The sequence below is a fragment of the Pleurodeles waltl genome, chromosome 5, assembly GCF_031143425.1.
Source record: "Pleurodeles waltl isolate 20211129_DDA chromosome 5, aPleWal1.hap1.20221129, whole genome shotgun sequence".
Classification (NCBI taxonomy): Eukaryota; Metazoa; Chordata; class Amphibia; order Caudata; family Salamandridae; genus Pleurodeles; species Pleurodeles waltl.
The window spans coordinates 965820016-965836549 of record NC_090444.1 but is presented as its reverse complement, the minus strand read 5'-3'; the positions used below and the strand labels follow the sequence as shown (position 1 = coordinate 965836549).

Sequence of the window (16534 nt, the reverse complement as noted above, 5' to 3'; positions counted from 1 at the left end):
TTGTGATTCCAGAGCTTCTCTTTCACCATCTGCCCACTCACTGCAGATTGCTCTCGGGATTAGACCAGAACTCTGGGCAGCCTACAGAGTTCAAGTTGGCGGTCACGGATTGCACCAGGGTAGCTTAGTTGACTCACCACTTGACAAAAGCTCATGCAGGATTTTTCAAGTAATTAATTGTCTCGGTCTTTACCCAGATTGTCGTCCAATAAGAGACTGGTTGCAGTGCTATTCAATGATCAACAGAAATTAGGCCCAGGTCCAGCCTAAGAGCATCCACTGAGGTTCCTGGACTAAGATGAAGGCTGCGACATAGGAGCCGGTTCTTAGATCTCAACAATTCTGCAACTTTCTTGTGGCCTCAACTCAGCCCAGTAGGTCCCAGTAGGTCCCAGCAGCTACAGTCTGTGCTCGATATGCCACGAGGACCGGGACAATTTAGTCTACACCCCCAGTCGTCTGAGACTCTTAGTGCAGCATTAGCATACTGGCTAATAATTAAGGGGACCATGACATTCTTAAATCAAATCTGATTCCCACATGCTCCAACAGAACCATAGATTTTAAATGCATTCCTGATCTTGGCTCCGTTTAAAACCATAACTTTGTTTTGGAGGTATTGATTCAAAGCTTCTTAGCTTTGCAGTAGTCCTAAAATTCAGCAAAATGTTTGTGCATAGCAAACAAAAAATCATCACTGGCAAATTACAGAACATCACTGTTTAAAATGTTAAACAAGGCTGGGTCCAGAAGACAGACCTGTCTGACCTTTACAGTGATTGCAAAGCTATTTGCAAAGAATTTGTCCTCTCAAGCTATAGCCGACTGGCGACGAATATTCCTCGGAGTTTAACTGCAGACACCAATTTCTCTGAGGAAACCAAGGCCGAAAAAGTTCTGCCACAGCAGGCGTTGGTTAACGGCGTCAAAGGAAGTTTTAGAGTCAATTAATGTTATATACAGCCAGGAGTCCTTTATACAGTTGTATTTTAAACCTGTTGTATAATCACATTGCTTGATCAACTGTACCATGGCCTTTTCTAAAGCCTGCTTTTAAAGGGGTGATAATTTTGTCGTCCCTGGTCCAGTCTTCTGAGGCGAGTAAGTAACAATTTGGCATAGATCTTGCCAATTCCATCAAGCTGAGAAATCAGGAAGTAATTGGTAGGGTTATTCCGCAGCCCTTTCCTATGAAGAAGTATGATAATTGCTGCCCTTCATCAAGCAGGGACTTTCTGCTGGAGCCAAATTGCACTTTAGGTGGTCGTTAGTCACTGAATTCATTAGAAGACTCCACAATAGCAGCTGCTATATTTGGAGAAAAGGTTAGGGTACCACAGACACAGAATTCTTTAGGGGCCAGGTCTGGGCTTGCCAAGTATGACGAAGTTCACAAATAGGCTGAATTATATATCATCGAGAAGTATTTGTTTCATTAATCAGATGAAATACAGGTTTCTTGATGTCTCACACTCCCTTCAGAGCCACATCTAACGAATTCCCAGAATCTCTTGTTGTTCTTCCCTTGAATCTTCATGAGTCTGCCATGCCTATATGTCGAGGTGACTGCTTTTATATTGTGTAAGGAGTGTGTAATCTCAGGTTTTTCTTTAATATGAATGAAGTAAATTCAGCTCATCTCTTCAATTGCTCAAGGATGGAAAAACAAGGGGAACTAAGATGCTTAGGTGACTTCTTGGAGATCATCCAGATCCACCAGAGAGGCATCTTGTTTCGTAACAAAATCCCCAACACACCAGGATGATGTGATGCTGGACTCCAAGCTGACTGGGTCACGGTTGCAGGAAGGAGTCAAAGAGAAGTTTAGCAACACATTTATCTAGTTCCTGGAGTTGTGCATAAAAATATGATGAATGCCCAGGTAGAAAAACAAACATTACCCATGTGTAGTTTGCTCAACTCATGGGAAATTCGCAGGAACTGGATATTATTGCAAATTATTGCTAATTTGGGGGTAGGCCTGGTTTACCATACCTAAGCTGAGGGATACCCAGGACGTTAACTCCCCTCTTGGTCTTCCTTTGCTTTCCTTTGGGGTCTACAATGGTACATGAAGAAAAAAAACGCCGGGAGTGCTCTCGTCGAGTACTCAGGTCTTCTGAAATTAGCAGACAGGGTAAGATTTCACATATGCATTCAGTACAACCCTTGCCATCGAGTTTAGATTTTAGGCCTGCTATGTTCCAACTTAACACTCATTTGTGGGGATCCTTCTCTTCATAATTATATAATTGGTCCGTGATGTAGTGAGCACTATGGAAATATTTAAATTCTACTAAACACAATCTAGCCAAGATTATAGACTACCATAATGGCTTCAAGCCAGTTAATGTCCTCCAGAACAACTAGGTCGACAGACCATTTGCTCTTAGGGTTTTGAGAGGTTCTGATGTATTAACCCTTTGTGCTCTATGCAGCTGTATGACCCCCCCCTTTTTTCCTCAAAGCCTCTAGGACAATTTTAGATCCAATTGGATTAAAGTCAGGGACGGGGTCCAGGATCTATTTGTAGCTCTAAAGAGCGTGGCATATTTGCAACAAACTTTGAAAAAATGTATTTGTGATTTATGCACTTGAAACTCGACACCTAGATAGCTGTACAATTTGTGAATGAAGATGCCTACACGCCCCCGAGAATGTGGCATTATTGATCCTGCCCCAGGACACTAAACCATCTAATCCGGTAACCAAGGGCAACCAGCTACCCATTGTGTGTCCATTTGGTTAACTGCAGTCCATTTCAGAATTTTGAACCAAAATTCAAGGGGCAATCTTGACAACAGTGAGAGACACCAGTGCGAACACTCCCTGTTCCTCAATACACGACAATTTGAGTCTAAATGCTGGGCCATCCCTCCCCCCCTAGACAACCAGTCATTGATGGGAAGCATCAGCACTGCCCAATATTAAAGCTTTAGTTCTAGCAACCCAGATTTCAACCCATTCCTAAGGCAAATTAACATTTATTAAAGGCAACATGTGTGTGTGTGTGGGGGGGGGGGGGGGGGGGGGGGGGTGCACCACCTCAGAGGTCAAGTTAGAATGTAGACCTTTAGAGAAGGAAAGGGACGCATGACATGGAAAGTTCTATAATGTGTATGGCAGCTGAGGCAGTGATATCTTATTTGAAGTTACTTTTCTCATAATTGAGATTGCGAGTCTGTCACATGCTATTATCTGGTGCGGAAGTTTGAGCAGTATCAGTGCTATGTTAATTACACTGTACTCCCCGGGGAGTAAGATAACACAAAAAAACTGGTATTTGAATGGCCCACATGTGGGACAGTAGATGCCTCAATCACTGCTGGTTTTGTCGATGAGAGTAACATCAACTTGTGCCAACTGACCCAGAGGTCGAGGTGTCTATAAATAATAAAGATCTAGGTAATTTAGGTGTTATAAAAGATCATCAGCTTATAAGGATGTATGACACTCACGACCCCAGGCCCAATAAAAACCCCATGTGAGTCTCTCTCCTCCTCTAGTTAGTCACCCCAACTGAAATGTGTTCTCCCAATGTATTTATGTACTCGATTGAGAGATGCAAACATCATTAAGCGCAGACTGTAATCAAGCATGTTACATACAAATACCACTAACAAGAAGGATAAGTCAGCGATGTGGAGAATAAAATTTGCCACTGGAAAAACAGAAACATGTTATAAGTGCTCTGACCCAATGAACTCCTGTATGAGATGCAGCATAAAATCCAGACCTCGTTAAGTACAGTGGCATAAACCCTGGCTAGGAAGCATTTTCTCCAACGTCGTACAATGACTAATGCTGCTTAAAAGCAACTTAAACCAGTTCACAGAGGACTTCTCATTCTAGCTGTGGGCCAGTTCATCCGCAGACTCAAAACTAATAGTGACTAGTGAAATTCATAACCCATCGCTTCAAGGCCTCAGGTTTAAAACAAACACAAAAAAAAATAAGGCACATGCAGGTCCTGCGTGCATACAAGAAAGAGGACTGATGCCTTCTCCCCCGACCCTCCTGACACACTTTTTAGACGTCTTTGTATGCAATCTGATGGAGTCCTGGTTATGGATGAGCAGAGAATCATCAGGGATGGCAACCTTGCCAGGGAGTATTGGCTGGGATGCTTTGTAAATGATGCAGCTGCTTTTGAAGATAGAACTGTATTTGCCTTTGTTGCCGGCCTGCACTATCAGGGTGGGGGTGATCTGATCATATTTCCTTAGGCCTGGATGAAATGTACTGTGGCCTGCAAGATGCCCTTAAGGGGTGCCAGTGTAGAGTATAGGCACCTATGGAATAACCACTTTCCAGGTGCTGAGTATGAATCTTTGAACAGTAGTAATGTCTGAAAAAAATGGTTTCACTTTCTTTAGAAGAGAGAGCTTGTGCCAGGCAGTGTGTTTGGGCAATGTGTTCCTGGAGGGCGAAGTTGGTGTCCATGGTGAATTCAAGGGACTTGGAATTCAGTGATGGATGGGGTTCGAAGCAGTGAACATTCATGTCACTGAGCCAGGTTTGTACTGTTTCTTGTATAGTGAGGCACATGTGATTAATGTACAGATGAATAATCAACCAGAAACACTGTGAATCAAGCTACAGCCTTGTGTCTGAGGGTCTGTGTGAGGGTCCGACATCCTTAATAAGTTTATTTCTGCTTCACAGCAAATTTTCTGTTTTTGTACTGCGGCAAGGAGTCCAGGTAGGGTCCCTGAACTGGTAAACTGTAGAGTGAGCAGTTTCTTTCAGTGTTTTTTGTTTTACTAGTCAGGGAGACATACCGTTCCTTCTTTAAATTTCTATCTGTCTCATTATGGTTATGATCTACTCAATAGCGTCAACATTATCCTGGACACAAAATCTCAACCTTGAAGTAAGAAGGCCAGAGGCATCATTTAAGTGTAAGAACATCATATAACCAACTCCAAACCTCTACATCCTCACCCTAGCATCGGTGATGGAAAGGTTAGCGATTAGTAGTAGGCGAACAGAAGAACTACAAGATTCTGCCACTTCATACTTTAAGCATTTCTTATTCAGACACTTGCAGGGAAAAGATGCTTCCAAAGGACATATTTGAAAAGCAGTCGTATCGGCAAAAGGTAGAACTCTGCCTCAAAGGCGGCATACATACCCACTTCATCCTTAGAGAGGGTTTATCCCCCATCACAAAAAGTTTTGGGTAATTTTTACAGCACTTCTTATAAAATGTGCTCCTTTGAAGGTGAAAATGCCAGATCAATGGTTGATAGAAGTTTAAAATAAAAAATTAAAAAAAAATAACAGGACAGGCATTGGTTTTGAAAATAATGCTTAGTACACAGGGTGCACTGTTGTAGAAATGGCAGGTTCCCTAAAGCTTTGATCGGTGTGGACTCATACAGATTGACCTACTTTGAGAAAATACTCTCATATGTAAATTGTTTTGGCCTCTTTAAACCGAATTCTATAAGCATGCATTGAAATGTTGGTACAGGTTCCTCGAAGGAAAAAAAAAAAACATTTGTAGAGGAGCAGCTTTCAAAATATCACATACCGTTTCACCAAGATGCGGATAGGATCAGTCATAAACTTGTTGGTCATCTCCAGGATTTCATGAGGCAGTGTGGCACTGATCAGACAAACCTGTGTTGCAGGTGGTAAATACCGATATACGTCATAAATCTGTTCTTTGAAACCTAATGAAGAGGCAGAAATGTAATGATAAATTGGCAAAAACTACAGAATGTTGATAAATGTTTTGAGTCACAGAAGCATATATGTTTCTTAGAACATAACAAATACATTAACATTTTCACCTTCTATGGAACTGTAGAGGTTAATTATTAAATGGTGTGTGTGTGTGTGTGTGTGTGTGGGCCATTAACGCCCCCGCACTTTTCGGCAATAAATATGGGCACACACCATTTTATACTGCACTTCTACCATTCAAATGCTGTAAATCACACTCTTACCCAATCTAATGGTATGCAATTTACTGACCTCAAAAGAACAGAGTATAGAGTTGTTTTTCGGGGGGGGGGGGGGAGGGCAGTCTCACATTGCACAGATCACCACATATGTGAGCCACAAACATCTATCTCACTGTAGAGCCATCCTCTCAGCTACAGAAAACGATGCTACCACGTAACAGTGATGTTAAGTGCCAAACATTTTTCATTAACAAAAAAATTCAAATACAAAGTGTGCATACGCACCTTTATTGAGCATCTCATCTGCTTCATCCAAAACTAATATTTTGATAGCACGTGTTCTCAAACTTCTGCGACGAATCATATCTGCAAGGAAAAACACCATCAGTTTATGATTTAGTCATTTGACACAAAGCACACACCTTGCATCTATGTTCATGGCAAAGCTTTTCTAGGCATCAAACTGTTAACAAAACAAAAAACAAACAAAAAATACATTAAAAAAAAAAAAAAAACACCTGGAAATACACACCTTTTTGTATACCAAAGACAGACCTATTCCCGGTACTAGATCTAAGAATGGTACTGAAAAATCTAAATTATATAGCCCTAAACAAAGGAACTAGACTAGAACTCAAGAATCAATATCAACTGGGTTCTGGAAAACCAACCTATAACTCCATGTTGAGGATTCTCAAACGTACACAGTGCATGGCCTTCCAAGAATTGTGCCTGAGCCACAGATCAGTATTGCACCCAAATACTTGATATATAATCCTGCAATCAGCTGAGCTGAAAAGTATTCAGTTTTTGCAGCACACAAATAAAATGCTTACCAAAAACACGGCCAGGGGTTCCAGCCACAACATGTTGCCCATAATCCAGTTTTCTGATGTCTTCTCCCACGTTTGTTCCTCCTATACATGAGTGGCACTGTACATTCATGTAGTCACCTAGAGCAAGGAGGACCTGGGCCCCAAAAAGAAAGAAAAGAAAAAACAGACTGTGACCAGAGCATCCACAACACCATTTAGAAACTTATTTTCCTAATGATTAAAAAACGTATTTCTGCCTTTGGAAACAGACAATAAGAAACAAACTGCAAGACAGATGGACAACTAGGCATTTCGTGAATAAATCAAATTGAATATATTTCCCTTTACTCATGACTCCTAAGACTTACTAGATGCCGCTACTGTGCACCTGAGCAGGGGACAGAATTTCAAGGTGAAAGCTGCAAGCAGAGATTAACAGACATTCCGTCTACCTTCATGTACCACATGATTCAGAAGTCATGTAGGCTCAGCTATTTCCGGCATTTGGACTATCAGACATATTGTTCAAATCATAGACTATTTTCATTAGTGGGCAGTTCTATGGAAATTAACTCATTTATTACTGGTGATGGCTTTGGATACCACCATACAGCTAATTTGTTGCCAAGTACTCTTATTTGGATCTTGAGTCTCAAAAAAGGTATTGTGAACAAGCAGATTTCCTCTGTCTAATGAAATGCATACATACCCCCCCTTTTCCTTGTTGCTGTCTCTCGTCTAGCAGAGATGGCTTTCTGCTCGACTCAGTGTGGAGCCTATATACATTCCTACCCAGATACATTCAAACTGGCCCGGCCTGCAACTGCCTGCAACAGAAGCCCCCAAAAAACCCAAGGACAATGACATAATATGATACACTGTAAAGAGCTTGCACACTAGTGTACAGAAGGTGTACAGAAGAAACAGAACCTTTGAGGATGGTGGTCACCCATCAATCTAGTGTCAAGCCAGTTTCCTGGAGACCGTTGCTGCGGTGTCCAGACTGGGTAAAAAAAAAAAAAAAAAAAAAAATGACGACTAATGCAAAAAGAGCAACCCAGCACTGACCAGCAGGAAGCTCTGCACAGAACTCAGACACACTGGAGAACAGAGAGAGCCTAGGAAACACTAAGTTCCTACATTACAGCTAGTGAAGATAAAGCCCACAGAACACCCATTGGATGGGTCATGGAGCAGCAATGCAAGGGGCCTCGCTGTTACATCCTTATTAAGCATCTGCCCTCACAACAGACAAGTAGGGTCCAAAGCTAAAACCTTAAGTGCCTCATTTCAGTCCTCTGTGTCACAGAGGCCAGGTGAATCTACGTAACAATCCAGCCATTGGGGGTAGTTTTCCACTGGCTGTAGCTGGCAACCCTAATTTTGTTCTAGTCCATGTAATTCCTCAGGCATCACAGTTTAAGTTAAAACCCAAAATCCAGTTCCCTGTTGGACTAATGAAGCACTGGGGTCTAATGGGTTCCTCCAATACCATGGATGCTCCAACCAACCAGAGACGCATGACTAGCTGTTTTAGATTTAAACTCCTAATGTGTGGTACCACATGGGGACTAAAAGTAGATATCAACCCACTACGACCACTCATAATAATTTGAGATCAGTTGGGTTTTTAAGTGGTCTCCAACTGCACTGTGTCCCTGGCTGAACAGCGATTACTGGATTCACAGTTGCCACTGAACTGGACACAAGTGCAACGTACAGAAACTTCCCCAGTTATGTTTCTCAACATCTTACAACCTCTTTTCTGAACGAAATTCAAATGTGTATGTTATATGAGATTAAGTTGACCTCAGAGAAAATTGGGGAACTAAAATGTAGTTAAGGAATGTGCTGAGGTTCTTTTAAGATTCCCAATATGGAAAATATCTTTCACAAAGTACCAGGCTACTGGAGGAGATATTGCTTTGGATGCATTATTGTGATACTTTGATGTGAGATGCATGCTACCTGTGCTAGTTACATTCATCCAATAGCAAAATTGGAGTTAGAAAACAACATCACAAAAGCCCATATATCTAATTCAATGATGTGAGAAAAAAACTACCAACTAAAATACCGATAAAAATTCTTCTAAGTGGACATGGTTCTTTAAACAAAAACATGCAGCCACACTCTTCATCAGTGAGGGACAACAAGAGCCTAACAACAGTGTGTTGGTGTTTGCTCATAAGACAATGAAAACCGCAAGATACTGTTATTCTTTTTGTTTTACGAAATAAATTTTGCGTGCCTTTTGGAGAACTCCTTAAAGCTAAACAGATTGCGGTTATCGTCTCAGGCAGGATAACACTAATCACAACTAAACCCAATAAAATGTGCAAATATATACAAAGTTCCTCTACTTAGGAGGAAGAAAGTTCAAAACACAAACCCTGGCATATAAATTTAATGAGCTGTGCTTGTGAAACTGCCCAAATTTTTAATCTAGCAAAACTAATGAGATATACGTTATCAGAGCAACACCAAACTAACTATGCAACGTTCCATGTGAAAGCAATAGTGCAACAACTATAAAGAGAGAGACATACTCAAGAAGCAACCAACAGAGGACAAAAGACAAGCCTTTATGGATTAAGTGTCAATTTGGCTATCAAAGTGCAACAAGCGAGGATGTAAATACAAAAAAGCAAGGGAGAAAGAGTCAGAATAGAGAGGACAGGCAAGAATTCAGAATATGTACAAAATAGTAAGTTCTAAAGAATTGCAGGACATGAAGAAAAAGTAACCATTATCACTTCCTACAAGTTTAGAGTAACAACCAAGTTCAACTTACAAGAGCTTACAGGAGGGTGGAATTCCTATAGCCCGATGCCCAGGACATATTGTTTGGGGTCAAGGACAACAAGCTTTCATATTTATTTTGTCCTTTGGACAAGTAGGGCCAATCCACCACAGCACAAACCCTTTGGCTGCCAGTTTACAGGGAAGGAAACTGTCTGCTTTGGAGGTAATATATGTGCATATGTTAATGATGTTCGAACCTGTATTTATGATTTATGGCTCACTACTAATGCAAAGCCTTTATTATTAGGGGAGCCATCTAAATAAACGCTGCATGGTCACACTGCTCTACTGACAATGGTTCCAGTATAAAAAAAAAAAAACAACAAAAAACCTTCTACACGTTTGAAAAGTTTAACAGCATGAGGCTACATATCATGCTCCCAGATTGTTCTCTGATTAGATGCAAATGCTTGCAAAAGTTTGTAACCAAGATTGATGATTCTCTGCTTTCAAAATAAAACGTTCAGAAAAAATGTAGGGAAAAAAAAAGAAAAAAAAAAAAGGTTTTGCTAAATTACTGTGCAATATTAGGTACTAATTATTTGGGGCACCATTTAGTAAACTGTTGATGTATGTTAGCATTTCCAAGAAAAATATTCATAATGGAAAAATCAGTGTAACCATTTTCAACAAGGTTATGGGAAACATGAAAATAAACAAGTGCTGGCAAAGCCAACCGATCTGACATTGGTGGTCAGTCTTTAGTTGTCATTGTGTGCCTTGATTTGACATGGCTTATGTAACACTTTGTGGTTGTGGGAGCTGCCAGGCCCTTGCCATTGTAACAAACACTGACAAAAAGCAAAAATATATATATATATATATATATACACGGTCTCAAAAAGCACACATTGCCACAATAGTTCCTGGCACTGAAAAAAACTACTTTGTGTGCCAACATGCTCATTGTAGAAAAGCGGAATGCCATCACTCACAGTAAAGCCAGCAGACCAAGACAGAAATAGAATTCTATTATAAACAAAATGGTTTGGTTAATGCCAGACCTAACTGGGGGCCCAATAAAGGGCACCCATGGTATATGTCTTTACATTATTGGCCTTCATGAATTCACAAGAATTTACAGAAGGAGACCAAGAAATCCTACTCCTAAAGCATTTGTGAACTGTATTTTACCATGAGCAAATATGCATGTGTAAATTTGCTCATGTGAAAATCTATTGAGCGTTTACAAGTTCACTTTCCTGACAACCACTTTTCTGCCAACCTTGGAAGAACTTCTACTTCTGCCTTTGTCAGGACTAATTTTCCAACCTCTCTCAGTATAGGAAAAGATTGGAGAAGTGCTGCTGAAAATACTTAAAACGTGCATTTTTGTAGGTTTGCAAAGCCTCAAAGGCATTCCAGACCTGCTTCCTCCTGCTCTAGTACATAGGTCTGTGGAGAGGTGGCAAAATAAGGAAATTGCAATAGAAGGGTCCAAAATTGCTAGTTTTCAAGCCCCTCTATATTAGCCCTGGCTTTATCAGAGGGGCTAATATCAGCGCTCTGCCATAATCTATCGCCACACTACATGGCGCCAAAGGGACAAGTATTTTTTATTTTTTTTGCAGGACAAGTAGATTTATGAAGCAACCTGTCCCATGGACAAGTAGATATTTTATTAAATGCCACACCCCCTGGGTTTACACCTCTGAACAAGTTCAAAATGTTCAAACCTCTCTTTACTATGAGGTATCTGGCCCTTTAAACTTTTTAAAACAATTACTGAATTCGATCCCTATCTACCGTGGCTTAATAAAGAAACAAAAAGTATAACTATCAGGGGAATAAGAACATGCAGGTTAGCATTTAATATTTTTACCTTCTGTATCTGGCCCGCCAGTTCTCTCGTTGGTGCCAGGATTAATGCTTGGGTTTCACGAACCTACATGCAATAAAACAAAATGTAAACTAATGTACACTTAACATTCCAGCACATTGGGTTTGATATAGTAGTACCCCATGTCAGGACTAACACTACACAATTTTAAATGTACCTTACCAAAGCTCAGCAGTCAAAGATTATACATGTCAGACAATTCTTTACACTAACATATTTCAAATTGAAGGAAGGGTTAATATACTGTTGCATGCTTTAAATGGAAATCAAATATTAGGTTTTAACTTACAGTGCAAAAAGTAAGTAACATATGCTGCATTTCCTGGGGTGGTTAATATCTGTCCCATATATGCCACAGGATTTGGTCACCAATTGAAAACAACATAGCTGTAACACTGCATAAATCACAAGGTAGACATTTATTTACGTTTAAACGTCAGTGGTTAATTCACAGTCTCTAAATTAAGAACGCATTTTTGCCAGAGGTGTAACATTCGGAAAAGTTTGTATCAGATATACACGTATGAAATTTATTACATCACCTGAATGTCCAGGCACTGAAGAACAGAAACACAAAACGTTGCAGTCTTGCCAGTACCAGACTGTGACCTGGAAAAGGGGGAACAATTTGTTAACTAGGGAATACTCTTATTTTTGGTAAATGTTACAGGAAGACAATGTCAAGCAAGCAGAAAGTGTACATTTTCCCATGCAGCACCAGTGTAAGACAATGGGATTATATGTATATATATATATATATATATATATATAGATAAAGATAATAAATAAAAAAAAGTGTAATTTTAGTAAACATTTTAAAACTAAGCTAGCAGCAGGACTCCTTTTTCATACTGAGTGAGGCGGCTGTAGCATCCATCTCTAGGTACAAAGCTATTTCCTAAGAACTAGGTTTTATTTCAGATTGCCCTTCTGTTGTATGTTGAACATTTTCCTTCAACCAGCTTTACTGCATTTCAAACATGCGGACATAATCTAACGTGCAAAACTTCCAGCACCTTCTACAACAGTGATAATGGCACATCAAAATGGAAAGTAGAACATGAACATGAGGAAATCTCGACTTCACTCATAAAAGGTCTCAGAAAGAACATGTGGCAGAAGCAGCACTTACACTTAATGGTACCTGGACTAGAGACAACCCTGGAAGTGGTCTTCTATTCGTATTTACTGAGGGAGACATTTTAGAGACAGCCAAAGTGGTATCACTGTTGCAGTACGTCCATATAGAGCAAGAAATGAATGCTGCACTTAAAAGCAGCTAATGACCACCAATATGCGCCGGTGGTGAAGGTGAGGCATGGTGTATACAGGACCGTACCACCACCCTGATTTGGAGGGTTGTCTACCGTCAGACACATCAAGACAAAACACAGGCAATTCATTAGATTCTTTTAATCATCTAGTCAAGTTAAAAACTGGATTAATGGTCAAGCTCTGAACCTTGACAGGTGACTTACTGAGCAAGAAGACATGGTTGCGCAGGCGACTACCTTACCTACCATTTGATAAAGAAAAGTACTAAACAAGGGCTATCAATGCTTCCCTGTTCCATCGAATGCCATCAACTCACATTTCCAATATGAAACCATACCCATTATTCACTCATACCTAAAAAATGTTACGAGAGGTCCGAAAGAGCCACAAAAGAAAAAACTACTATACTGCACCCTGTAATCTTTTTCTGTGGTGTAGGGTCAGACTTACTGTGCAATTACATCTCTTCCTTTGATAATCTGTTTAATAGCTCGCTGTTGGATAGCAGATGGCTTTTCAAAACCTGAAGAAAGAAACAGTAAAGCATTTAAAACCTTACACAGTAAAACAAGAACATACATAAGCAATTTAAGGTAACAAAAATATTGCAAAAGAGAAGAATTGTGATTGTGCAAACTATTTTACTTGGACCATGAGAGATTCAGGTTAAAGTTTTAAGACGCCCTCATGACCTACTTGAGCAATGCACCGGACACAATCAAGTCACCATTAAAAAAAACAATTTTTTAAAAAAAAACAACAACAAAAAATACTAATAATAATTTGACACCAAACGTACCGTGGACCACACTATTTTTATGCAACATATGGCAATAGAACTGATCCACCTAACTTAAAAACATTTTTGAGAATTTTGTTTTTTAAATAATCATCACCTTCGTAACTATGTCAATAATATTACGTTTTCCACTGACAAGACAAAAAAATAAAATACACAGGGACAGGCATGCCTGCTAATAAAAGAGGCTAATTAGATTTCTAATAATACACAATAAATTGTTAGTAAGAAAGCATCAGATGTAGGAAACAGTAAACATGTCTAAAATAAGATGAATTTGAGATAGGAACACTGCCTACCAAGAAAGACCATTTAGTTCACAGTGCGGGCACACAAATTGCACATTCTGACATACAGTGACAACACACAGATGCAACCAGACAGAGCAAATGCAGGAGAAAACAGACAGCTAGTATAACAGAGACAAAAGGGATGCAAGCATATTTCAATTTCAGTTGGAAACAAAAGTGGAAGGTGAAACACATTCAATCCTTGCACTTTCATTGAATGGTAAAATACTTCAGTCTCGATGCCCACTAAGTAGACAAAGTGTAGGGAAAAAGAAACCTAATGGTGGACAAAAGCAACTGTTCTGGCATTACTATCATGAAATGGTTAGCGACCAGTACTGCAAGACAGAGCGAAGAGGTGGGTGTATTCATTGTTGCTTTAGCGAAATGGAAAAGCGGACGCCCCCCATTCTTTGGGCAGTACCAAGAAAAGAGGGTGACAGGGTTTGGCGAGGGCCAAAACCTATGCAAAAAAGTAGGAGGCAGAAGGAAAGAAAACAAAAACACACAGGCATCCCCTTCCTTCCTTTTTTTATCCCTCTACCTTGAGAAGTAGCGTCCTCAACAGTTTTTCACTATGCAGTCAGAACTTTGTGACGCTTTTGTCCCACTCTTGCTACATACATCAATTACTGTAGACTTATTTTAATGTTCACTGTTAGAAGTGAAAACTGTATAAGCACTCAAAAGTAGTTTAAGCTGTTCTCTAGATACAGCCTTAGTGTAATGCTTTTCAAACAGGGCACTCGCCAAACTTGAACACCCATGACATCAGCCCAACTGAAGCAGTAATCCGGGAAAGGCTTTGTCCCTTGCCCCTACCATGCACCGAATGGTACTGGTCAGGAAGATTAATCAGCAGCTTCTTTCCAAGCGAAAGGCCTACTTCAATGCCTAAAGCAGTACTGTCCCAACTCCCCTCACTTCATTATCTAGTTCTCCTTCCTCCAGCTCTAGGCATGCGAGCAATACACTTCCATCTTCTAGACTCACTTCCATCGTATGCAAAGGCAGGCCACTGATAACCAAAATAGATTCCACTAACCTCCATTACTCTGACACAGAGAGCTACACACACACACAAAACGCATTTGCCACGCAGGCTACACACATCAACATGCACTCTGGAAGTTAGTGCTAAGAAACTGTTAAGCGTATAGAAGTACAACTATACACGAATACGCCATTAATTCTTCAATCCAATCACCTAACTAACAAGCATTTGCAATGCACTGGGTCTCGCGTTTGCTCAGGTAGGAGCTATTAGCGTTCTAAATTCCTAACTGGACTTTTCTTGCACATAAACTGAAAATGAAAAGTAAAACAGTTGACATAAGCAAGCCAATACAAAGCGCCACGGCCCATGTGAGCGCGAAGGACACAAAAGGAAAAAAAAGTTTGCTTGCAGTCAAACTTATCGCCAAACGTGCAAGTATCCATGTAACAGGGTCAATGGCCAAGGCGGTAACAAAACTGCCCCAAGAAGGGACAAACATAAAGCATTTACTAATGATAACAAATAATTTTGACAGGAAAGCCCATAAATGAGTGATAGCGATGGGCATGCAGTGGTCCTGGTTAAAGGCCCACAGATAGATTACAACAAGTCAGAGCACTTCTGCGCTCGACCTAAAAAGGTCTGATCACACTGGATTTTCAAAAACTAGTAATGCTGCTGCCACCACCACTCTGTTAAAAAGAAGTAATCCACTGTCCGTACACGAGGGCACAGATTGTGCCTCTTCCATGTATTAGGACAAGTCCAGGACTTGCTCATGTCAGGAACAGGCCTAAGCCTCTGTGTACACTCTCAATCTGAGTAACCTGAGGACTAAAAATCAGTATACCAGATTCATGCAAGGGATACTCCTGTCCCAAAATATGTCATGTAACTAGTTTTCCAGCAATCTTTGTTGAGAAGATGTTCATTATAGCATATTTAAATTGTTGATGGTAATGACATTCAAACTGGTTTTCACATCCTTTAAGAAGGCTTTTGCTTTGCGGTCAGAAGCTACATAAAACTAGTGTTGAATGATACAGGCTGTAATGTTTATTCAGAAGAGGCATTAATGCAGCAATTTGTGAATTAACGCGGAGATGCTACATTTGAACTTTGACTTAACTGTCAGTTGGTGTAGCTGCTTGAGTGTCAGGCTGTGTAAACGTATTTTGGGCTATCAGTTGCAGTTCTGGCTGTGAAGGATTTTTTTTTTTGCAATTGGATAATTAGGTTTTAGGCAATACAAACAATAGGATATCACAAATAGTTAACTTTTGCGTGGAATAGTGCTCCTGCTACCTTGTTACTTTCTTTTCACGTGGGAAGTTTTGTCATTTCTTAAGGCATTTGTATGTAATAAGCCCTGCAAATTACCAGTCTACTAGTCATGACCTTGGTCAGTTGAAATAGTCCATGATCATTTGTGATTTAGTTGGACGTGAAAGATCAGTCTGGCACAACAGCTTGTATTGCTGTACAACCATTTTGAATGGTGAATAGCAACATTTCGTGCAGGACTATTAGTGTCACACGTACAGGTCTGCAGCTAAGCTACTTGTCACCTGAAAGGTTTGGAGTGGCCTTTAGTAGGACTACTCATTTTTCCCCCGCATAATAGTTCTTCAAGGATTAGGGGGCTTTGTTTGCTGACAAATGAGGTACTAGCTGTAAATGTTGGTGCAGATCTCTCAATAGACTCCTTGAACGTGCTTGATGGGTATGGTTCACCAGGCAATATAGTGGTTCGTGGAATGGATAGTTTGAGCAATTTCTCATGTGTAGCTGGGCTTGACTG

General features: G+C 40.3%; 1 protein-coding gene across 2 annotated transcripts in view; it reads right to left on the bottom strand.

The window, feature by feature from the left end:
• The window catches only part of EIF4A3 (eukaryotic translation initiation factor 4A3), a 96883-nt gene that overhangs the window by 60642 nt on the left and 19707 nt on the right, over positions 1-16534 (bottom strand). For both annotated transcript variants that reach the window (XM_069235093.1, XM_069235092.1), the window contains exons 2-7: positions 13098-13170; positions 11915-11981; positions 11355-11417; positions 6749-6881; positions 6198-6278; positions 5537-5678 (exon numbers count right to left, since the gene is read on the bottom strand). In XM_069235093.1, the coding sequence (XP_069091194.1) occupies positions 5537-5678; positions 6198-6278; positions 6749-6881; positions 11355-11417; positions 11915-11981; positions 13098-13170 (559 nt within the window). The remainder of the gene's footprint in view (positions 1-5536; positions 5679-6197; positions 6279-6748; positions 6882-11354; positions 11418-11914; positions 11982-13097; positions 13171-16534) is intronic.